Raw genomic sequence first — 25,000 nt, 5'->3', positions numbered from 1 at the left:
GCACGCACGCACGCACGCACGCACGCACGCACACACACACAGTATGAACCCAAACCGATCTCCTGTGCAATGTTAATGAGAGTTGTGGACATCAAACAGAGCAGAAGAGACTAGTAGGAAGCCAACCTCAGTTCAGTTTCAACCTGTGTTAGTTTAGTTTCGGGCTGTTTAGAGTCAGATAACCCAATGGGAGCAACTGAAATGCTTCTAAACTCCTCAAGATTATATATATACATTTTTTTCTCAAGGTGTATCGCATACAAATACAATACCAGGCACAGCGAAACCAGCCTGTGGCATTGTTACGTAACTAGCCTACATGCTGGGGTATGAAGGGAAGACTGGAGAGGTTATATAAGCTACATACTTTCCCATCCATCCATAGGTTATGTGCCAGACATCAGGGACAGAGGCTGGTAGAGGTAGAAATCGGAGGCTGGGCTCATTCATTTACATTTACATTTTTAGCATTTAGCAGACGCCTTATTCCAAAGCGACTTACAATCAATACATTTGAATACTAAGCATGTGAATCAGCAATCCACCATTCGTTGCAGGAAGAGTAATCTAGCTCGGGCCCGGGGCCATTGATAGAAGGAAAAACCTTCTCCTTATCACCTTCTTCTAAAACTTTTTTTTTTTTTTTTTTTTACTGGAGAAACTGAGAAACAGTACAAGGGGGGCAATAGAAGTTCTTAGGGACACAGTAGAGGGGAAAGCGGGTGTCTTTAGGAGACGTAGTGGTGAGGGTCAGAAGATGTCTCAGGAGGAGCAGTTAAGATGTAACCTGAAGAGATGGGTCTTCAGTCTACGACGGAAGATGGGTAGTGACTCTGCCGTTCTGACAGACGTGGGGAGCTCATTCCACCAGCGGGGAGCCAGTGTTGTGAAGAGACGTGATCGGGCAGCCCGACTGCTGTGTAGAGGAGGTGGGGCCAGTCGGCCAGCCGAGGTGGAGGAGCGGAGTGAGCGGGCAGGGGTTTGGGGGGTTACCATTTCCTTCAGGTAGGCAGGGGCTGTCCCTTTAGCTGCCTGGTATGCAAGCACCAGGGTCTTGAATCTGATGCGAGCTGCTATCGGGAGCCAGTGCAGGGTGCGAAGGAGAGGGGTGACATGAGAGTATTTGGGGAGGTTGAATACCAGCCGGGCAGCAGCATTCTGGATGAGCTGCAGAGGTCTAATGGCTGAAGCGGGGAGCCCAGCCAGGAGTACATTGCAGTAATCCAGGCAGGAGATGACCAGTGCCTGGGTCAAGAGTTGCGCTGCCTCTCTGGTAAGGAATGGTCGTATCCTTCTGATGTTGTAGAGGAAGAATCTGCAGGAGCGAGCCGTTGCTGCAATGTTCTCCGCACAGGATAGTCGGTTGTCCAGGATCACTCCAAGGTTCTTGGCTGTCAGGGAGGGGGTTACAGTAGAGTTCTCCACTGTGATAGAGAAGTCTTGGAGAGGGCAGGCTTTCCCGGGGATGAAGAGGAGCTCGGTCTTGTTAAGATTGAGCTTGAGATGGTGGTCAGCCATCCAAGTTGAAATGTCAGCGAGACATGCTGAGATACGGGTTGCCACGTGTACATCAGACGGGGGGAAGGACAGGAAGAGTTGAGTGTCGTCTGCGTAGCTGTGGTAGGAGAGCCCATGTGAAGAGACAACGAGCCAAGAAACTTGGTGTAGAGAGAGAAAAGTAGGGGCCCTAGGACAGAACCCTGGGGTACTCCAGTGGAGAGGGTCTCATATGCATGAGAGAGAATGACAAATGGATCATGGAAATCGATCCCATTCTTCTAGTCCATTCCATGCATTAAATTGAGCTCCTCCTCTGACGTGTGCCTCCACCTGCCTCCGCTGCCATAGACCCGTCCTGCATATCCTTTGAACCTGCCACACCCTGCTGCGCTAGACATCCATACAGAAACAGTACTGGGGGGTAGTAGATGTCTCAGGAGGCTACACCTTAACTGTCCCTCCTGAGACATCTACTACCCCCCCCTGTACGTTTCTCCTGAGACATCTACTACCCCCCTGTACTGTTTCTCCTGAGACATCTACTACCCCCCTGTACTTTTTCTCCTGAGACATCAACATTTTTTCAATAAAAATAAATAAATAAATCTTTCTTCTTCTAGCACGATGACAATGGCCCCTGGATTGAACTTAGATTACTTTTTCCTACTAAGACTGGTGGATAGATGACTCACTTCACTTACGTTAAGTGTATTTGTTCTAAGTCTCTTTGGAATAAGGCTTTTTCTAAATGCCAAAAATGGATATGTAAACATGCCAGTGGACGCTAATGCTCTTTAAAGGTCGTAATAACTGTGGCTCAGTTTGTAGAGCATTGTGCTTACAATGCTTAGGCTGTGGGTAGGATTCCCGCTGGGACCATAATATACTGAAAAATCTATGCACTCACTGAAATGTAAAAAAAAAAAAAAAGTTAATGGGCGGAGGGAGACAGCATGTGTTAACAGACATTGCCATCTAGTGGACATTTATCATATCTTTGGGAGAGGACTAGTCCTTTACATTACATTAGCATTTTTGGCATGTAGCAGACTCTCTATTCCAAAGCGACTTACAACAAATACATTTGTCTACTATTGTCATCTATCTACCAGTCATATCCGGCAACTCATCCCCACGTTGTTGTTGCAAATGAGAATATGTTCTCAGTCAACGTACACAGTAAAATAAAGGTTCAACAGAGATTATGCAGAAATCACAGTGTTGTTTTCTACCATCTGGGATTCCAATATGGTGGAATAATTCCGTCGGTTTATTATTATCACAAAGACAGTCAAGGTTCCATGTTGGCCCGCGGGAATACAAGAGGGAAGCAATTAAAACAGCTGAATATCCCAGAACCGATGCAATCTCAACCTGAGTGATTTCTAGCAAAAACTTCAAAGGTTTAGATGGTTGTAGAGATGAGCTGATTATCATTGTCTCTACAAACCAAGCATATGGACTGTCCATATAACCAAGCATATGGACCGTCACTGAGCTAAAGCAACCTAATCTTTTATACTCAACAACATTCAGCCCTGTATGCAAGCTATTAAGAGTGTGTGTGTGTGTGTGTGTGTGCGCATGTGTATACATGTTTATTGTCTGTTTGTGTGTGTGTGTGTGTGTGCATGTGTATACATGTTTATTGTCTGTTTGTGTGCGTGTGTGTGTGTGTGTGTGTGTGCATGTGTATACATGTTTATTGTCTGTTTGTGTGTGTGTGTCTGTGTGTGTGTGTGTGTGTGTGTGTCTTTGTGTTTGTGCATACAATTGAACCAGATGGTAGGTTATCCAGCCTGTGGGTGGAGACCTGCATGATATCGTGGACAGCAGCCTAAGGCGCCAACGCAGCCAATTCAGTCTTTTTGGAATGTTCTTTCAGCCTAGCTCAATTACAGTGTCAACAGCCCGATGATTTCCCTGTCTTTTGAAAATCGCCAACTGGCACGGGAAATTAGATAATCGAGCCTCCTCGTTAAAAGCGACCCTGTCGTAATGTTGTCTGGGTGCGTCGACGCGCTGTTTCTATGTTCGCTGGCAGCTCGTTCATGCATGGTTTCGTTGTCTGTTGCAAGAGGCGCATCTCTTTCCTTTGCATGTTTGCTGCTGCATACAAATCGGACTGGTTCAGTGGCTCAGGAGGTAGAGCCAGCGTCTATTGATCGCAAGATTGGGGGTTTGATCGCCGGCTGGCCACATGTCGAGGTGTCCTTGGGCAAAACACCCCAAATTGCGCCCAATGAGCGGTGTGCCGGGTGCCTTGCAAGGCAGCTTGCCGCCATTGGTGTGTGAATGTGTGTGTGTGTGAATGACAGGCCATTGTAAAGTGGTTTGGAATAAGGTGCTATATAAGTGCAGTCCATTTACCAAAGATAGTAACGAGTCACTAGCGGGTGGCTACAGCTAGACTGCTAACACGCTGGAAATAAAAGCTGCGTCGCGCCCACGAGGATGACTCACTCCTGCGAGTTTAAAATATTTATGCAAAACAAAGATTCTGAAAATATGTTTCCAGTCATGTGAAATTAGGTAGAATTGCATGAAATGGGTTTCTGAAAGAGGCAATTTTTCCGGGAGAGGCCTCCCCCAGACCCTCTGCTCCAATTATTCTTCCTCTGGGGCTGAGCCAGACATACAAACTTTTCCAAAGTTACAAAGTTCTTTATGAACATTTCGGGACACACCCACACCCCCCCCCCCCCCCCCACACACACACACCCACACCCACACAGACACACCCCCCCACACACACACACACCCAGCCACACACACCCCCTCACACACACCCACACCCACACCCACCCCCAAACCCACCCACCACACACACAAACCCACCCACCCCCAAACCCACCCACACACACACAAACCCACCCACCCACACACAAACCCACCAACCCACCCACCCACACCCCACACACCCTCTCTCTCTCTCTCTCTCTCTCTCTCTCACCATCTCTTTGAAGGCGTTCTCTACGGCTCCTACGACCAGGCTCTCGTGCTGGATCTTCTTCTCCGTGAAGAAGCGGGGTGCGGGGTTGTAGCTGGGGGACCCCGGCGCCCCCGCGGCCCCCCGGAGAGAGGCAGCCCGGCTCAGTGCCCGGTGGGTCCCGGGGGTGTGGTGGTTGCTGGGCTCCTCTCCCATCACGGTGGGCGGCAGGCTGGCCGAGTTGCGCAGGACCTCCAGGACGGCCTGGAGCTGCTCCACGATGTGGTGCTGGAGGAGGCGGGACGCCACCACCGCCGCCCCCGAGCCCGCGTGGCCGTCGAACAACGCCCAGTAATGGAACACCAGACCCTCGGGGTCCTGTGGACTCACACACACACACACGCACACATACACACACATACACACGCACGCACACACGCACACGCACACGCACACGCACACACACACGCACACACACACACATACACATACACATACACATACACACATACACACATACACACATACACACATACACACATACAGACACACACACATGCACAGACAGACACACACACACACAAACACACACACACACACACACACACACACACATTAGGGGACAGTTTCTAAACAGGTATGTATTACTAAGGAGTTACAGTGTGTTGATTTAATATGTACAAAACCATGTGTGGTACCATGTGATAGGACCCTTGTATTCCTGGGACGGTGCCAAACCTCTTAGAAATGTGTATGTTTGTCAACAGAGAGGAATGGCCTATAAGAGGATCAGTGTACACACAATTCAATTGTACTTATCAAGCATTGCTATGGTGGCTGCTATATTAGACATGCACGGACACACGTACACACGTACATACACATACATGCAAAAAATAACCCCAACATAACCACACTCCCCCCCTGGCCCCCTGCCAGCATGCCTGATGCCTGCCTCTCTAGTCTCACAGCCTTATATTCAAACATCCTCTCTCCTACACATCCTACACACACACACACACACACCACAAAAACAACTTCTGCCCTGAACAGTCACAGAGAAATCAACTGCAAATCAAATAAAGGGTAGATGACCTATGTTCGAAACTTATGACAGTTCAGCCTCAGTTCAGCCTCCCACTGCACCGGTACCAGGGCCCCATACAACTGCTAACAACACACTAAACACTTTATTAGGAACACACAATACTAATACTGGGTAGGGCCTCGCTTTGCTCTCAGCCTCAATTCTTCGTAGCATTGATTCCACAAGATGGTGGAAACATTCCATCGAGATTCTGGTCCATGATGACATGATTGCATCACGCAATTCCTGCAGATTCTTCAGATGCACCTTCAAGCTGTGTATCTCCCGTTCTACCACATCCCAAAGGTGTTCTGTTGGATTCAGATCCGGTGACTGGGAAGGCCACTGAAGAACACTGAGCTACTTTTCATGTTCATGAAACTAGTTTGAGACAACTTCTGCTTTGCGACATGGTGCATTATCATGCTGGAAGTAGCCATTAGAAGATGGGTACATTTTGGCCATGAAGGGGATGCACATGGTCAGCAACAGTACTCAAATAAGCTGTGGCATTCAAGTGATTATTGATTGGTATTAACAGGCCCAAAGCGTGCCAAGAAAACATTCCCCCACCGTTACACTGCCTGAATGAATGAGAAGGTGTACAGGTGTTCCTATTAAAGTGTTCAGTGAGTGTACATTGGAAGAAGAGGAGATTACTCAACAACAATACTATGTGCATACGCTAGAGGTCTCTAGTGCTCTGTTCAAATGCAGTGACTCAAACTGCGGAGAGAGAGTGGAAACAGACAGCCTTTATTTGACAGCCTGGTATTAGGCAGACACTTACATCAAAACAACTGGGTAAAAGCGGTATTACCTGACAATGGTGTGTTCATTAAACTTGTTGTTTCTTTCACTGTAGGTTCACTGACTCAAGTACCTCACTGTGCCATTTAATACCACATGAACTGTGTTACATTTACATTTTTGGCATTTAGCAGACGCCTTATTCCAAAGCGACTTACAATCAATACATTTGAATACTAAGCATGTGAATCAGCAGTCCACTATTCGTTGCAGGAAGACTACTCTAGCTCGGGCCCGGGGCCACTGATAGAAGGAAAAACCTTCTCCCTATTATCGCCTTCTACTATTTTTTTATATTTTTTTATATTTTTTTATTATTTTTTATATTACTGGAGAAACTGAGAAACAGTACAAGGGGGGCAATAGAAGTTCTTAGGGACACAGTAGAGGGGAAAGCGGGTGTCTTTAGGAGACGTAGTGGTGAGGGTGTTGAATTGTTGGAGGTAAATACCAGAACGTTACCACGTCATTGTATAGACACATAATTCAGCGGGTTTGTACTAATATAATACATAACGGGCCGGTTTCATGGACGCAAATTAAGACTAAGCTTAGACTAAAGACCATCTTCAATTGGGGATTTTACATTGAAAGTGTGATTTAATCCTGGTTTAAGCCTTGTCTGTGAAACCGGCCCATTAGGTATATATGATGTATTATATTAGTACATAACCCGCTGAATTAGGGCTTTAAAAAATAAAGGGTTACAGAGGAAGCAAATGAAACACACTGAACAAATGGATAACACTGATAAGAAACAGTGCACCGTCTGTGTCAAGTCATATGAGGTGCTACCATAGAGGTACACAGTCTGGTCTGGCAATAAAAAGCTGTATTTGGTCATAAAAAGGCTGTCTACAGATGAGATGTTTGAATGTTGCTCAGCCCTGGGTTGTGTGTACCTTCTCTCACAGCCCCTCCCTGTCACTAAAGGTGTACCCCAGGGCTCAATCTTAGCTCCCACTCTTTTTTCCATTTACATAAATGATATTGCCTTCTCTGTTATAGATTCATCTATCCATCTCTACGCTGATGACACAGTCCTTTATACAGTTGGCCCCTCCCCAGACATAGCACTCGCATCACTTCAAGATAGTTTCCGCAAGGTCCAGCAAGCCTCTCCTCCCTTTGTTTTTAACATATAACCTGATTTCTTTTCAGCCCCTCCCCCCCACTCCCCAAGAGGCTTTTGTCTTTTGCCAGGCCGCCAATGCAAATAAGAATTAGTTCTTATTGGCCTGCCTGGTTAAATAAAGGTTAAATAAAAAATACAAAATAAAAGGGTAGAGCATATCTCATATGATTTCGGTGTATTGAAAGGTTCCTATCAACTTGGCAAAATAAAATGAGCTCAGACTTAACATTGTTTTTTCTTGATTACTGAATATGTAGCATGCTAAATTGTGACTAACCAAAATAACTCAAGTTCTTTTCCGCTTCTTAAACTGAGTACGTAGTTACATGGAGGCTACAGTGAAGATACACATTGTGGCCTAGCAATAAAATCCTGTATTCAAATGAGTAACTTGGAATGGGATAATACATTTGCATAGACCGCAGTCAAAAACACTTTTATAAGTACAATGTGCGTATCTATATGGCATCTTCACCATCTTCACTATGTTTGACTATACTTAGTAAACAGACAGAGTCAATAAGTCTATGTTCTTCAGATTAAAACAAGTCATTTTGAATCTGCTCTGCACAAGAGCGATACTCAGTCAACACATCATGACTCATTCTGTCCTATCGCATGTGGGCGTTGCGGAGGTCAAACCAATCATAGAGCAGCACTGCGGTGAGCTTGCTGCAACTGTGACTAAGTGACACTTACGCTTGCTCAGTGTAAGAGCACAGGAAATACAGGTACTAAAACCTGTACTTTTCTGGGGCATCACTGACTTGGGGTCATGGGGAGTTCATCATGCTAACAGTAACCCACGGCAACCCTGGTGCACCTTGCAAGCAGGTGTTTATTTGTTTATTTGTTTATTTAAAAGGATCCCCATTAGCTTATGCCGTAGCAGTTTGCTAATCTTCCTGGGGTCCACATATAATCAACAGACAAACACCTAATACATTAATACAACATATAATACATTAAAGGGACAATGCGTGACCCTCCGCGACATCCACACACTATCCCCCCGATACAGTAGTAAATACAACAAAATAAACTAAAATAAATAAAAATTTACAAAAAGGGCAAATATTATTAATCCATTAAAATATAAAGACCTATAAAGACATGATCCTAACGCAGTCATCTCTTCTATGAAAAAAGGAATCAATCAAAATAAACAAAGTGAAATAAAACAGCTACCTGTCATCAGCCACTTAATAGGTGCTTAATAGTCTCTTTTTGAATAACCTTTTACTTTTTTCTTGGCGGATATCAAGAGGTAATTCATTCCAAATTGTACTAGCTCTATAAAGCACTGTTCTTTTCAAAAAATGTGTTCTTGGGTGGGCTTTCATAATGTCACCATTGCCGGCCTTCCTGGTATTATGGCTATGAACAGTATTACAAAATACTATGTGATCTTGCAGGAACTCAGGTTTGTGTGTTCGCAGTGTATTGCTAAAAAATGTCACTGTGCCTGAGGCTAGCCTTTTCTCCACATTAAGCCACGATAGGCTAGACTGCATTTTATGAATGCTAGTTCTAGAAGAGCAACCCAGAACGAGCCTAGCAGCCCTGTTCTGAGCTACTTGTAATCTAGATAGTTCTGTTTTTGAGGCCGAGGCCCACACCACTGAGCAGTAATCCAGGTGAGTTAAAACTAGTGATCTACAGACTTGTTCCAGGATATGAGATGGTACATATGGTGCACATTGTCTTGTGATGTGAATGCCAACACCCATTTTCTGAATGATTCTATTTATATGCTCTGACCATGACAGGTGGTTATCAATGACCAAACCAAGTAACTTTACTTTCTTCACTTGTTCGATGGGTTCCTTGGCTATATATAGATTCAATTTAGGCATAGAAGTCAGTTTGTGCCTAGACCCAAAAACAATACTCTGAGTTTTGGATATATTCAAAACAAGCTTGTTCAATGTAATCCATTCATGCACCATTTCTAATTCTTTTGAAAGAACTTGATTGAGTTCGTTATACGTATTTGCTGCATAATAAATTGTCGAGTCATCGGCATACATCACAATACAAGAACTTTTTATAGCACAAGGCAAATCATTAGTGAAAATAGAGAAGAGGAGTGGTCCAAGACAACTTCCTTGAGGCACACCACAAGCTAATTTGCTACTATTCGATAAGCTGCCATTATAGTACACTCTCTGTGTTCTTGCAAAGAGATAGCTTTTAATTAGGGTAATGGCAGGAGGTGTGAACCTGTAACACGTGAGCTTTCTAATTAACAGCTCATGATCAATGACGTCAAAAGCAGCACTGAAGTCCAGCAACACTGCAGCCACTACCTTTGAGTTATCAATTTCTCCTAACCAGTCATCGGTCATCTGTGTGAGCGCAGTTGAGGTAGAATGGCCTTGCCTGTACGCATGTTGGTATTTGGTGGTTAGTCCATTTGACGTGAAATAGTCCTGAATCTGAACATAAATAATCCTTTCCATGACTTTGCTGAGTACAGGAAGAATACTTATAGGACGACTGTTGGGTCCACTGAAAGTTGTTCTACTATCCTTTGGCAGTGGTATAATTTTACCCTCTTTCCACAATCCAGGACACATTCCACTTAATAAACATCTATTTAATATATGACCTATAGGCCCAGAAATGTGATTAGCGGCTATCTTCAATATCTTACTGTCTAGGTTGTCAGTACCCGCCGAACCATAAGCAGGGAGGGACTCCAGCAACTTCCTAACCTCCTCAGTGTCAACACATTGAAATTCAAATGAACAGTTCTTACCCCTCATTATTTCGTTGCTTATTAGTTTACAAGTGTTGGAATTGGTGCAGCACATGTTCTGTCTCAATTTGTAAATGGTAAATGGACTGACTTATATAGCGCCTTTATCCAAAGCGCTTTACAACGGCCTCTCATTCACCCATTCACACACACATTCACACACCAATGACGGCAAGCTACCATGCAAGGCGCCGGCCCGCTCACTGGGAGCAATTTGAGGTTCAGTGTCTTGCCCAAGGACACTTCGACATGTGGCCAGCCGGGGCTCGAACCGCTGATCTGACAACCTTGCGATGATTAGACGGTGGCTCTACCTCCTGCGCCACAGCCGCCCCACAATTTGTCAGTTTTACTTACAAAAAAATCATTAAAGTAATTAGCAATATCTAGTGGTTTTGTTAGGAACATCCCATTGGCTTCAACAAATGAAGCACACCCATTTTTCCTTCTTCCCATGATTTCATTCAGAGTGTTCCAAAGTTGTTTACCATCATGTCTAACATCACTTATTCTTTGCTTATAATATTCCTTCTTTTTGGTTTTGTTCAATTTAGTTACCAGATTTCTCAATCTACAATAATTTAGTCTGTCATCTAGTAAACAAGATTTTACTGACACCCTTTTAGCTTCATCCCTTTGTTTCATTAAACATTTCATACTCTCATCAATCCAAGGGGCAGTTCTGGATTTCACTGTGAACTTTTTCATGGGGGCATGTCTATTAACTAGTTCCATAAAAACATTCATGAAAACATTTAAAGAAATCTCTGGGTCATCTGTGTGTGTGTGTGTGTGTGTGTGTGTGTGTGTGTGTGTGTGTGTGTGCATGTAGTGTATTATGTGTGTTCAAAAGGTGAGATATTTGTGTGTGTGTGTGTGTGTGTGTGTGTGTGTGTGTGTGTGTGTGTGCATGTAGTGTATTATGCGTGTTCAAAGGGTGAGATGTGTGTGTGTGTGTGTCCAATGAATGTGGGGTTCTCTCTCACCGTGTTGGAGTCCTTGAGCCCCAGGCCCTCTCCGTTGGGCAGGGAGGAGCGTCTCTTGGCGTTGGGGGTCTTACTGGGGGTGGAGGAGCCCCCCGGCCTCTTCCCCACCACCACCACCTCACAGCAGGCCTGGTCCTCGTTCAGGGCACTCTTGCCTGCGTTGATCACCCTGGAGGGCACACACACACACACACACACACACACACACAGACACAGACACAGACACAGACACAGACACAGACACAGACACAGACACAGACACAGACACAGACACAGACACAGACACAGACACAGACACAGACACACACACACACACACACACACACACACACACACACACACACAGACACAGACACAGACACAGACACAGACACAGACACAGACACAGACACAGACACACACACACACACACACACACACACACTCTGAGTTACACACTTGTGGGCAGGCAGAGGACCCAGAGGACCCACTATTCCATTACCCTAGAACACCCCTTGCAATATCATCATGTTTGTATGCAAACCGAGTGTCAGTTAGGACACTCTACTCTTCTACAACAGCATGTTTGGATACTGGATTCTGATTGGCTAGCAACAGTGGTAAATACCCCAACAACCTTCAGTTCAGACCGCATTTCCAGTATCAATGCGCCTCCCAATCAATCTGATTAAGAACACCTGTGCTGACCTACAATGCAATCGTTGATCTTGTTTATGGGACTATATTCTGTGGCGGAAGGATAATGTATTCTGAAACGATTAGCCTAATGATTGTAAATAAATGAATTTAATGTTACAACTGTGTATTTATTTTGTATATTATGTGGTGGCTGTCGAAAAGCAATTTACCATTCGAGGGCGGGGGTTTCTCATGGTAAATTGCTTACTTCTCCACCTGAAACAGCATTAGTAAATCAAATATTTCAAGGGATGTCATTCCCTGATCGCTACTGATTAAACATCGTCATTACAATCATTAGGAAGTTAAACTTTTTTTGTTGTTGTTTGAACTTTTAGAAACATTTTTTTTACTGGACCTTTAAAGTATTTCGGTGGAACATTTAAGATATTGTAAAAAAAAAAAAAGCAGTAAAAAAAAAGCTCTGTTCTTTGTTGACTACTTCTGTTTGCTTGGACGGGGTTTAAGGAAGCGAGTATTAGGCAGCTGTCTGCAAAATACAACAGAGAACATTGTGAGAGGAAATGAAATATACTGAGAGGGATTATGGCTGATATCACTCTCACAAATGGATAGTTGAACAGAATGTCCTGGGTTGAATCCAAATGCCTTCCACTTCCCCTTTGCCAATCCAATTGCCAATCATTTGGAGGAAATTGATTTGTGTAAATGTGTTTTCTAAAGTCATTACCCACAAAGCAGTAGACATATTGTGCACCCACGCACGCACGCACGCACACACACACGCACACACGCAAACACCCCCCCCCACACACACACACCCCTTATTCATCACAATGCCCCATGTCACAACTCATCTGAGGAGCGACAGGTGAGCAGTTGAATGCACAAACAACACTGCTTCATCCCTGACATGACATTACACAGACATGAAACAGACAGGCAGACCTTCTTCCCTAGGCTCTGGCTCTGACTCATCCTGGTCTGGGAGACAGCTACGCTATTGTCCGAGAGGGCTCTGTTTCATATGAGTATCCATCCATCCACACCATAACATCTGACGTCTGCTCTCATTGAACAAACTGCCGCTCTCGTGTGGTCGAACTGACCTCAGGACATCGGAGACGAGACTCATCGATTCCTTTATCCTGTTACTCACAGCGAAAGTAAAACTTCATTTGGGTGAAATCCTAAACTCCTATTAGTCTTACGGGACTTGTAGTAGGGATGGAGCACTGACCTCATTATCATGACTCCTGACCAACATCCAATAATGACCAACATCCAATAATGTCTTCTGGGGGTTATAGTTCACATCACATGACAAATCTTATGAGGGGGGTCATAGTTCACATCACATGACATGTTTACATTTTTGTTATTTAACAGACCCCATACGTTTGTCTAAGTAGGTGAATCATCTATCCATCAGTCATCATAAGAAAAAGTCATCTATGCTAGGGCCAGGGGCCATGTCTTATAGGGGTCATAATAATAATAACTTCGATTTCTATAGCGCCTTTCATAAAACCCAAGGACGCTTTACAATTCTAAAGGGGATGGTCAGACAGACAATACAGAAAACAAACAAAGCAAAACAGAAACAGTGACTAGGGGCCAAAGGCCTTGGTCAACAGATGGGTTTTAAGGGCTGATGTGAAGGAGTCCAGGGTGGGGGCGTTGCGGATCACTATGGGGAGAGAGTTCCAGAGGGTAGGTGCAGCCACGCTGAAGGCTCTGTCCCCAAAGGTCTGTAGGTTGGTGCAGGGGGTGGACAGCAGGCCCATGTCTGTCATAGTTCTCATGACACCTCGTATGGAAGTCATAGTTCACATTTTCTATTTCAGTCTCCTCAAATTACAGTCAGCAAAAGCACATTACCCGACGCATGGGATATAGGCAGGGGTGCACATAACTGGTGCGCCAGTGCGCATGCGTCGCCAAAATGCATGCTGCGCGGCAGATCAGCCGCATGAAGGCGCTGTTGCGCACCCAAAAAAAAAAAAAAAAAAAATGATCACAAAAAAAACATCCTCTACCATGGTTGAAATTGAGGACAGTGATAATTTACAGCAGTCAAGAGAGCAGTGATGATGACGATTAAGCTTGTAGCATAAATAAATGCTTAGGCTGTAACTTTTTGTTGAAAAGTTGATTTCAGTGTTTACAGAACAGAGCAGTGCTTAAAGAGATGTCCGTTGATTTCATTGTGTTTAAAGGAGTCTGACAGACTTTCATGCTTAAAGAGCAGTCATTTGATTTTGCATTTGTTTATTTTGTTTTGCACACAATCATTTGTTCGTTCATCTTTATTTATGAATAAATGTCGTTTTGCTAATATAAGTTATCCATGTATCCCTTTTTCATCCATCCTGTGGGACGGGTCGTGACTCGCGAGCTCGGGGAGCACCAAGCAGCATCCCTAGATGCTCCTCTGAGCACTGGCCCCAAAAAGTTATGTGCACCCCTGGATATAGGACACCAGAACAGCATGTTAATTAAATACTGTTACTGCAGTAATTACCGTGTTACTACACAGCTAAACACTCATAGGGTTGCAAACAGGTTCTCCGGCTGTCCCTGTGGAAGAAGCCGTTTTGGAGCCCCTCAGGGTTCCAGGTAGAGCCCTTTTTAGTTCCAGGTAGAACCTTTTTTTAAGAAACGTCCCGGCCTGTTATGACCCGGACCCCTAGCCTACCTGTCTGGTTTGGTTTAGGGGTTCTACCTGGGCTAGCCACCGCTGTGCCTGTACCCCTTCTCTCTATGGTGCATCCAACGTGAAATATATAGTGTGTACAGTGTCTGTACAATGTGTAGGAGCAACTTAATGTAAAGACTTTAAAGTGTGTCAATATTAACATCTGACATCTTAATGTAAAGGCTGGTGAAGGAGTTAGAACTCGGAGGACCAGCCTGCCCTGGTCTGTACAGGGAGACTAGACAAGACCTGCATCAGGTCTGCATAAAGGGAACACCAGCCTCTGCTGACAAGACTGATCCAGAGGAAGATGGAGGAGTACGGTTGACTTTAGACAGCAGCAGGGTTATTTATAGACAGGGCCTGTGGGTGTCGACTCAACAAGGCAGCGGCATCATTATCTCGCACTCAGACGCCTATGTTTCTGAAACAATCAGCACAGGGTCGGAACCACGGCGGCTCCCCTGGCATCCCAGAGGACCCGTCTGGCTGTCTCAAGGAGGGTAGGGGGGGCGGGAGAGAGAGAGATGGATGGATGGAAGGAGGAAGAATTAGGAGTGAGAAACAGATAGAAAGAGAGGGAAGGAGAGAGAGAGAGAAATGGAGGGAAGGAGGGAGAGTTAGGCGAGAGAGAGGGAGAGATAGGGGAGTGAGGGAGAGAGAGGGAGGTAGGTAGGGAGGGAGGGAAGAGAGAGAGAGATAGAAAGAAAGCTGGAGGGAAGAAGAGAGAGAGATGGAGGGAAGGAGAGAGATAGAAAAAGAGAGGAAGGGAAGGAGGGAGGGAGGGAGAGAGAAAGGGAAAGACAGAGCGATGGAGGGAAGGAGAGAGAGACAGAGCGATGGAGGGAAGGAGAGAGAGATAGAGGGAAGGAGGGAGGGAGAGAGAGAGAGCGAGAGGTAGGGGAGCAAGGGAGGGGGATGGAGAGAGAGCGAAATAGATGAGAGACAGCTGAAGAGAGAAATAGACAATGATGAAGTCACCTCTGTCCCTCTCTCTGTCTCTCCCAATCTCTCTCTCTCTCTTCCTCTCTGTCTCTCAAAATCATCCATTCCTCACTGATAGCTCAATAAGTCAAAGGTGACCCAGCCACAATGTGATTACTCCAGTGGGCTTTCTATGGCTTGTCTCCAAGGCTTGCTGGATGATTTTGAGAGACAAAGAGGAAGAGTGAGAGAGGAAGAGTGAGAGAAATAGGGAGAGACTGAGAGAGGGAGAGAGAGAGAGGAGGTCAGACAAAACATTTGTGTGCACATGTCCATTGCTCTTCCAAACGAGCCATTCTGATGTTTACCTAGGAAGAGGAAGCACACCACCTTCAAACAGAGACTTGTTTGCTCATAAACAGACATCTTGATAGCCGTTTGTTAACATCATTAGGCCCGGAACATGTTATCTGTCGTAGACACAGGCCTGTTCTTTGATGACCTCAGTGGCTCAAAACCAGTGACTCACCCCCCCCCCCCGCCCCTTCTTCTCTCTCCATGCTCTGATTGGTCCCTGTCTCACAGAGGGGCAGGACCACCACAGACGCATGCTAAATAATGAAGTATTTGCACTCCGCTCAGCAACCACTAATTAGATTACTGGGCCAGGCCACAATGCGTGTTTAGAATGGGTTTGTGCTGTGCTGTGTGTGTGTGTGTGTGTGTGTGTGTGTGTGTGTGTGTGAGTGTGTGTGTGTGTTTTTTGTGGGTTGTGAGTCTCTAATCCATCTTCTGAGGAGAATTACCACCATAGTTCTTTCCTCACAGCCAGTTTTCCCTCATTACGAGCGATAGTCAGAGCTCCCAACCATGCGGAGGTCTAATGCCATCTTTGTCCTTTACTTGACCAACCAATGCCTGGAGCAGAACTAATAGCTTGCCATGGTGCAGCATGAGCGTAATGCCAGTTGTAAAATGTGAATGAGTCTTTGTTTAAAGGAGCAGGGTGTAAGTTTGTTGGAAATCTGCCACCTCTGGTCACCATGGGCGAAATTCTGTTCAAATCTCCAAACAAAAACATCCACCCTAATTTTAAAAAACAGCTAAAGACTGTCTTGTATAGACAGGCTTTTGGATAGCCCCAAGGGCCTGTCTTTCTGTGTCCTGTTGATGTTGTTGTACACCTGTTGTCTGTTACTTTTACATTTTATTTTCACTTGTTTGCCTGTTTTAACCTGCTGTGGCTTTCGCTCTTGTATTATGTTTTATTGTGTTTCTTCCTTGTTATGTAAAGCACTTTGTGACCCTTGGTCTGGGAAAGGTGCTGTTTAAATACATTTTACTTACTTACTTACTACTACGACTACTACTATGTGGGGAGCATGGCGCGTTCTGGCCTGCAGAGGGAGCCAGACTGTCGGTGGAGGGGGATGACGAGCTGATTACGGACAGGTGTCAGTGATCAGACTCGTTATCCCACTGGTCTATTTAACCTGTGTGTGTTTGTTCCCCTGGGAGAGAGGAAGGAGGCAGGAAATACCTGCCGCACCAAGACACAGGGTGAGAGAGAGAGAGCCACGGTTACGGCTACAGTCGCACCAAGACACAGGGTGAGAGAGAGAGAGAGAGAGAGAGACACAGGGTGAGAGAGAGAGAGAGAGAGAGAGACACAGGGTGAGAGAGAGAGAGAGAGAGCCACGGTTACGGCTACAGCAGCAGATCCCGAAAGGGGGTGTGGAGCGGAGACACAGCGGAGAACTTTCGGAAGGGGAACAGCTGGGCGGGACGCGCAGGAGCGGCCGCGCGCCAACAGAGTTCGAGCGGACATTGTTATTATTATTATTATTTTGGAAACTCTCTCTCCAGCACGCCTGTGGCGTTTACTAGTCGGTGCAAAACTGAATAAATACGTGCTTGTTACATCGTTCCTCTGTGTCGACCTCCCTCTGTGCCTAGAGACTCTTACATACTAATAATATAAACCTCCCTGAAACGGACATGCACTGTTGGACATTAGCTGTCATTATCATCATCATCATCTGGGCATCATCATCACTCATAGAACAACTAGACAGAAGCTTGCTTTACAGCTATGATATGATTGTTGGAGAAGTTGTATTTAGCCACTGATCATGCTCATGAGCTGTGTTTCTGTATGGACCCATGATTAGAAGAGGCAGCCAGCCACCAGAGACAGAGAGCCACCACAGGCAGATTAAACAGTCATTACAGCCATGAGGAAGTGTTTAGAAAGCTTCAATGTTACTGTATATCCTGAACCTTTCCTTGTGAGAAAGATTCTGAATCGACGAGGGACTTGACATGGCAGTAGGATCGACTACAGACGCTCTGAGGCGATAGAATGATAGTAACACAAATAATCATAGGGTTAGGGTTCGACACGTGAACTAACCGTAATCTGAACTAAATCATATGAATGCAATGGGATAAAAAAAAATCATAGACCTCGCTTCAGTGTCTAGTGTGATTTACGTCTGTTATGTTCTGGTGCCGAAGCCTTGCAGTATGGGTGTAATGGACGAGAGAGGGATAATCCGAGTTGCGCTGCCCTGTAATAACAGGGGAGGGGGTGGTTGTAATTACCGCCATATGCCAAAAGGCCTGGACTCATTAGCTATCACAATGAAACATTGAGAGGGCTGTCTCCTAAAACAAGACCCCTGAGAGGAGAGAGAGAAGGAGAGAGAGGAGTGACAGACAGAGCATTTCTGTGCAAAGGTCCATGGCTCTTACAGCAATCCTTCATGGAGAGAAGAGGAGGATGAGGAAAGAGAGTGAGAGAGTGAGAGTGTGTGAGAGAGAGAGAGAAGAGAGAGAGAGAGAGAGAGAGAGAGAAGAGAGAGAGTCAAGTCAGAGCGAGTCCCCAGGCAAGATTTCCCTACACACATCATTGACTGATTCAGAGCGAGAATACAGCGAAAGTCACCTTAAGAGAGACTCTTGAACACGCAACAAACAGTGCTTTTATGTCTCTGTTAGAAGTGACTGCTGTCTTTTCTCTTGGCCCTGCACAGTGATGATCAAGGCCTTTCAGATCTTTCAAGCCTAACAAGAAAGAGAGAGCAAGACAAAAGCGAGTAGGCTACGCAGTATTTCCTCTTCTCAGAAAGACACAAAGGTAGACCTGTTACAGTTACTATTGACAAAGCAATGGCTATACAGTGTCCTCCTCTAATTATTGAGACAGTGAAGCATTGTTTCTTCTTTTGGCTCTATACCCCGAAGGTTTGGATTTGATATCAAGCAATTACTATCAGCTTAAAGTAAAGATTGTCGGTTTTTATTTGAGGGTATTTGTGTATTGGTTTCACCATTTAGAAACATAATCCCCCTTATTTAGTGGTGCCAAGTATTGGGACAATTGGCTTAAGAGGTGTCTTTCTTAGCTAGATGTGTTCTGTTCTGTCACACCATTTGTGCATAACACAGAGTTCCTACAAGTTTCAACAAGTCAAATTCAAGACCTTTTTAGACCTTTTCTAGACCTCTTTGAATATAATTTTAGACCTATTCGGACACCATATTATAGCTTTTTGGTCTTCATGGCAGTGTTTGGTTGGTGGTGCCTCTTGCTTAGGTGTTGCAGCCTCTGGGGCCTTTCAGAAAAGGTGTGTATATACTGACAGATCATGTGACACTTAGATTGCATACAAGTGGACTTCATTTCACTAATTATGTGACTTCTGAAGGTAATTGGTTGCACCAGAAGTTTTTAGGGGCTTCATAACAAAGGGGGTGAATACATATGCACATGCCAATTTTCTGTTCTTTATTTTTTTTTTATTCTTTTTTTATATATATATTTCTCATTTCATTTAAAAACTAACACTATTTTGTGCAGATTCATCAAATAAAATTCTGATTAAAAAAATGTTTAAATTACAGGTTGTAATGTAATAAAATAGGTAAAAAGCCAAGGGGGGTGAATACTTTTGCAAGGCACTGTAGATGTGGTCGGACTGATTTCCTTGCAGGATCTAATTTTTAAGACCTAGCACCTCATATTTTCACAGAATAACTGACATTTTAGACCGTTTAAGGCCTTATAAATTGGTTTGCTGGATTTTTTACTGTAAGGCTTTTTAAGACCCGTGCGGGAACCCTGATAAAAGAGCTGTCAATGTCTAGTCTGCTATTGGTGTCACTGAAAGTCAAGGAAGCCGTTATGAGGCTGAACAATCCATCCAAAACACAGACCAAAATCTTAGGCTTTCCAAAGTCAATAGTAGGAAAGCACTGGTGAGCTCAGCAATCACACACAGGCTTGTAGGGAAAGGAAGACCTCTACTGTGGATGACTGAAAAATGCTTACGATAATTAAGAAAAATCCCCAAACTACAGTCTGACAGATCAGGAACACTCACCAGGAAGTAAGCGTGAATGTGTTACATACTACCATCCACAGAAGGCATCACAGGCCAAACTTTTACAGAGGCTACACTGCAAGGTGACAACTAGTTAAACTAGTTAACAAAAACAAAGTTAAACTAGTTAAAACCCTAACCCTAGAAAAGTACCTAGAAAATGTTTTTGTATTGGACAGACAAGACTATCGTGTACCAGAGTGATTAGAAGACAACATTTGGAACTGCCCAAGAGCCACAACATACCACCTCATCTGTGAAAGATGGTGGAGGGGGTGTTATCGTTTGGGCATGTATGGCTACCACTAGAACTGGCTAACTTGTCTTAATTGATGATGTAACTGCTGATGGCAGCAGCAGCAGCAGCAGAATGAATTCTTGTCTGCAGGCAAGTGCCTCCAAATTCATTGGATGGCACTTCAACATACCGTAAGACAATGACCCCAAACATAATGCCATAGCAACTGGGGACTTGTGCCAGTTTTTGACTGGCCAAGTGAATCTTCAGATTTGCATTTCATTTCCTGAAGATAAGATTTTAGGCAACAAGACCGAAAAACAAACAACGGAAGATGGCAACAGGCGTGGCAGAGCATCACCAGAGGTAGGGGTAGTGGTGGTCTAGTGGATAGTGAGTTGGACTTGTGATCGGAAGGTTGTGAGTTCGAATCCCGCCTGAAGCCACACCACTACTAGTGTGCCCTTGAGTAAGGCACTTAGCCCTCAGTTACTCCAGGGGGAATGTCCCTGTAATTCGTAATTGTAAGTCGCTTTGGATAAAGGCGTCTGCTAAATGGCAAAATCATTATTAAATTATTACCAGAGAAGATACACAGTATCGGGTGGGGTCAATTATTACATCCAAAGGATGTGTGATCAAATACTTAACATGAGTGCTAAATTTGGACATCATCTGTCCCAATACTTTTGGTGCCATGAAATGAATGTATGACAATTTGTATGTCTATTATTAAATAGAGAAACCAGTACACAAATACCCTCAAATAAACGCTGGGATTCTTAACTTTAACCTCATAGTAATTGTTTGTTTTTAAAATCCAAACGCAGTAGCCTATAGAGCGAAAAATAAGAAAACACGCAACGCTGTCCCAATACATCTAGAAATCTATAGAGATGATCAATGAAATACGTATGAGGTCTATAAGTATCATGCAAACATACCACAAAACATGTGACAGATGTGTCCATTTCCACCACAGTGGAATGAGATCAATATTTGAGAATTGAGCTGTTCTATAATATTGATCATATAACCAGACGGAGGGAAAAAGCACGGAATGACCTGTGACATAGTGGAGTTCTCTGTTCTGAGTTGACCGACAGCTACAGAAAAGAACTATGACCTTATGTGGCCAACAAAAGCAAATCACATGCATCATCAGCATCCTTTGGTAATGATATTAACATTTTGGTTGAGAAGAAGAAGAAGAAGAAGAAGAAGAAGAAGAATATAATATCATATTATAATAATAATAATAATAATAATAAAAGCATGTATATTGTACAGAGCTGTTCTCAGTGCTCAAAGACACTAGCCTACATCTCATGGAGAAGAAAAGATTGATGTATAAAAAGTAACACAAAACACAGTAAAAGCAACTAGTTGTAAAGATTGAAAACATGTTTCAAAAGATGAGTTTTGAGGGATTGTTTAAAGGAGGAGAGCGTACTGGATTCTTTGATGTGGTTTGGGAGATATTTGATGTGGTTGATGAAACATTAATCATGCATCTGTATTCATGCATCAACACTAGGCTCCTGAATAAGATGTGTAGGCCTACACAGCCTCACAATGTGTGTGGATGAGGAGAAAGCATTCATTCTCAAACCTATTCATAACCCATTCATTCTGCCACATAAGTGTCTACTCTGCCAATAGAGGATATTGATTCTATTATGTTATTCAGTGATGATGGCTCCATCGAGAGCTGAACTTCTCTGGTGACCCCTGTGAATAGGCCAAATAGTGTATAAGTATAGAAGTTCACATAATAGATACATTCTCAGATGTCTACCGATCACTTATCCCCCTATTTTTATTTATATCCCCCCTTATTTATGTCTCATTCTTTATTATCTTAGGACTGTGTTTGTTTGTTAGCACCTAGGGTTTGCATTTGAATTTCGTTGTACCTGTTACAATGACAATAAAGATCATTCATTCATTCATTCATTCGTTTAATTTATCATTCAATACAGCTGTCATCTGAAATGACTGTATCATACAATAACATTTAAAAATCAGTTTCTTGCCAACTTGGCACAGGTATTACTCCCAGGTATTTGCAGATTAGGACCAGAATGACACATGTAAAGTCTAGCATGCAATGTGAACGTCCAACTGAAGTGTGAACTGGTACATCGAAAAGGATGCGCGAGCCTCCGTCTAGAGGTGAGAGACTGCTGCGTATGGTGTGACGTAAGTCACCGAATGCGCGCAGATGGTACCTTGCCCTGTTGATGTTTCCGTGCGCAGAACAGGGAAATAACAGGTAAAAAATAACACAATCAAACGCTTCTAGGGTAAAATCAGTACAGTGATAACAGAACAACAGTTATGGACGGCTGACCTCCTATAGCTACATTTGGCAGGCTACTGTACAGTGTCTGTCACACTAAATATAATGTCAACTTACAAAGACAAATGTCAATATTTTAGCGTCCATTCACTTCCATTCATGGGTAGCCTGGCCCATACAGTGTACGCGCCTATATGGATGGAGCGCTGAGCTTACAGTGCAGGGCTGTCTGTGACATACAACCATAAATAACATCATTCACAAGCAACAGCATCCTCTCTCATGCGAAAACCGGCTTTGACATTGGAACACGAATACATGCGCTATTGCGCTCTATCCATGGCTTTCCGCATGTTACACTGGTTCGCATTTCATTTGTGTTCCAAATCATGTCCTGTAAAAGGATGCGGATGCTGAGACAGAGACGGGGATGGGTAGGTAGGTTATCCCGGGTTTCTATGTATGGGTGGATCTCACAGCAGCCTCCAAATAAAGAGGGTTGACAACACTTGGAAGATGGACGCACACTGAACCTCCGGCGGTACTTACTCTGCGTAACCGGTGGCCCAAGGCAACCTCTTCGTCTCTTTCAGGATGAGAATGGGTCGGGCGACGTGATCCGCGGAGCACTCGATCTCGTCCAGGGACAGTCCAAGGAACTCGGGTCTCATGTAGGGGAATTTCAGAGGCAGATCGGAACCGATGTGATCAGCGTTGGATGTACCAGCCATGACGCCTCCCATGAAATTGGCCACCGCTGATTTCACCCGTGTGAGCATGTTTGTGCCGCGGCGTGTGTCCGAGCGGTGCCCTGCGCGGCTCCCTTTGCCCGAATTTCCCCCCAGCTCGGCGACGCGTTTCGACGACAGCGCGATGCTAAAAACAACACACCCGATTCAGAATTTCATTCAGAGCAGCCGAGATGTGTGTACAGTCTTCGTGAACGCGGAAACACATTCGCGATTAAAGAGTCATGTGACTTAGTAAGGGCTGGATTTGGTCGCCAGGGCCACCGCTCTGAGCTGCTTAGAACTGACTGACAGCTGTAGGTCAAAGGTAGCCCTTAGGACCTTGAGCATACAAGACAAGCAACTTGCACTTACTACGCCAAGGTGGTCCCCGTCTGGATTGGAGGCAGAAGTGGGCAACAAACTGTTGGAACACTGTTGGTCAGCTTTCTTAATGTACAGCAGCCTACTAGTGGTTGTTGACGGTCCATCATGGGTTATTGGTCACTTATTGCCCACTGAGACAGATAGCAGGACCCAACCTTTCTATTGCGTCTTAACCCAAATATAACGTCCCTCATTAATAGGAACTTTCCATTTTCTTTAGCTTTTAACTCCCCCCCCACCCCCCAAGAACTAAATATAAATCAACCCATGACATTACTGACAAACTATGTCAACGATGCTTAACACAGAGGCTTTGAAACATTATAGTCATTCTGTGTAGTTAAAGGTTATTGTAGCCACATTATAGTCTGGAGTGAGCAGTAGCTCTCAGTCAGCTGCTATAGCATGCCATCGTTTTGCTGAGTAGATGTCTCCATCTGCTGGCTGGTCAGCCTGCTCAAACTGGGGAACCCAGTATCATTTTTAGAATTACATTTGGGTTGTTGTGTATAATATTATATACACCCAAATGTAAATCTACAAAATAGTACTATAGTGGCAATGCGACAGCAGGGTGCCTGGATGAAGTGGGAACAGACGATGGAGCGGGATGTCACCTGGCAGGACATCTGGAGGTGGAACCCCCAGAGGATCAATTTCTTGATCCGGGCGGTCTATGATATCTTCCCCAGCCCATCCAACCTGTTCACATGGGGCAGAGTAGAAACACCAGTATGCCCTCTGTGTTCCAAGACAGGGACCCTCAAACACATCCTGAGCAGCTGCTCTAAGGCCCTGGGTGAGGGGAGCTATCGCTGGAGACACAACCAGGTCCTCAAGTCTATCGCTGAGGCAATCAGCAAGGGGATCAGTGGTAGCAGATATGCCCACCCCCGCGCTACAGCCAAGACCATCATGTTTGTCGAGGAGGGAGAACGGCCGAAGAGAAGACCAAAGAAGAGCTGCGCTGTTGGATTGCTTTCCACAGCACGAGACTGTGGGTGATCACACATCACCCAGTCCTCGTTGAGACCAGACATCATCTTGGTCTCCGAGGCCACAAGACAGCTCATCTTGCTGGAGTTGACTGTGCCTTGGGAGGAGAGGATGGAGGAGGCACAGGAGAGGAAGAGGGCAGAGTACCAGGAGTTGGTGGAGGCACTGGCGGACTCAGGGGGGGGGGGGCAGGGGGGGCGACCGCCCCTCCTGGTGCCCCCACGGTTGAAAAACATCTAGCTTAAGTGCCCTTTTGAGTGGCAAAAATGCCCTTTTGAGTGGCAAAATTAGAGGATGTGCCCTATTGGCTGCCCTTCCAATGGACTAAACTTGACCATGTGCACTGATGGGGTCCCATGTTGTGCAGTAGGTGCCCTTTTTTTCTTTTCGCCCCTGCCCTTCAAACAGCCTGAGTCCGCCACTGGGTGGAGGTCTGTTGCAGGAGTGGGTGGAGGACCAGGGGCATTCCAGTGGAGGTGGGCAGTAGGGGGTTCG

At 44.9% G+C, this 25,000-nt stretch overlaps 1 protein-coding gene across 1 annotated transcript in view; it reads right to left on the bottom strand.

The window, feature by feature from the left end:
- Positions 1-23,218, bottom strand: part of LOC308163338 (protein phosphatase 1H-like) — a gene marked incomplete at its 3' end in the record, with an annotated part of 37,774 nt that extends 14,556 nt beyond the window's left edge. Inside the window, exons 1-3 of the mRNA XM_080537532.1 lie at positions 22,944-23,218; positions 11,209-11,377; positions 4,454-4,807 (exon numbers count right to left, since the gene is read on the bottom strand). Of these exons, the coding sequence (XP_080393658.1) occupies positions 4,454-4,807; positions 11,209-11,377; positions 22,944-23,173 (753 nt within the window). The 5' untranslated portion in view covers positions 23,174-23,218. The remainder of the gene's footprint in view (positions 1-4,453; positions 4,808-11,208; positions 11,378-22,943) is intronic.
- Between the last annotated feature and the right edge of the window lie 1,782 nt (positions 23,219-25,000).

Source organism: Nansenia antarctica (genome assembly GCF_963989245.1).
Source record: "Nansenia antarctica genome assembly, chromosome: 8".
In the NCBI taxonomy this organism is placed as follows: Eukaryota; Metazoa; Chordata; class Actinopteri; order Argentiniformes; family Microstomatidae; genus Nansenia; species Nansenia antarctica.
The sequence above is the reverse complement of the archived record's forward strand: the minus strand, read 5'-3'. Positions and strand labels throughout refer to the sequence as shown.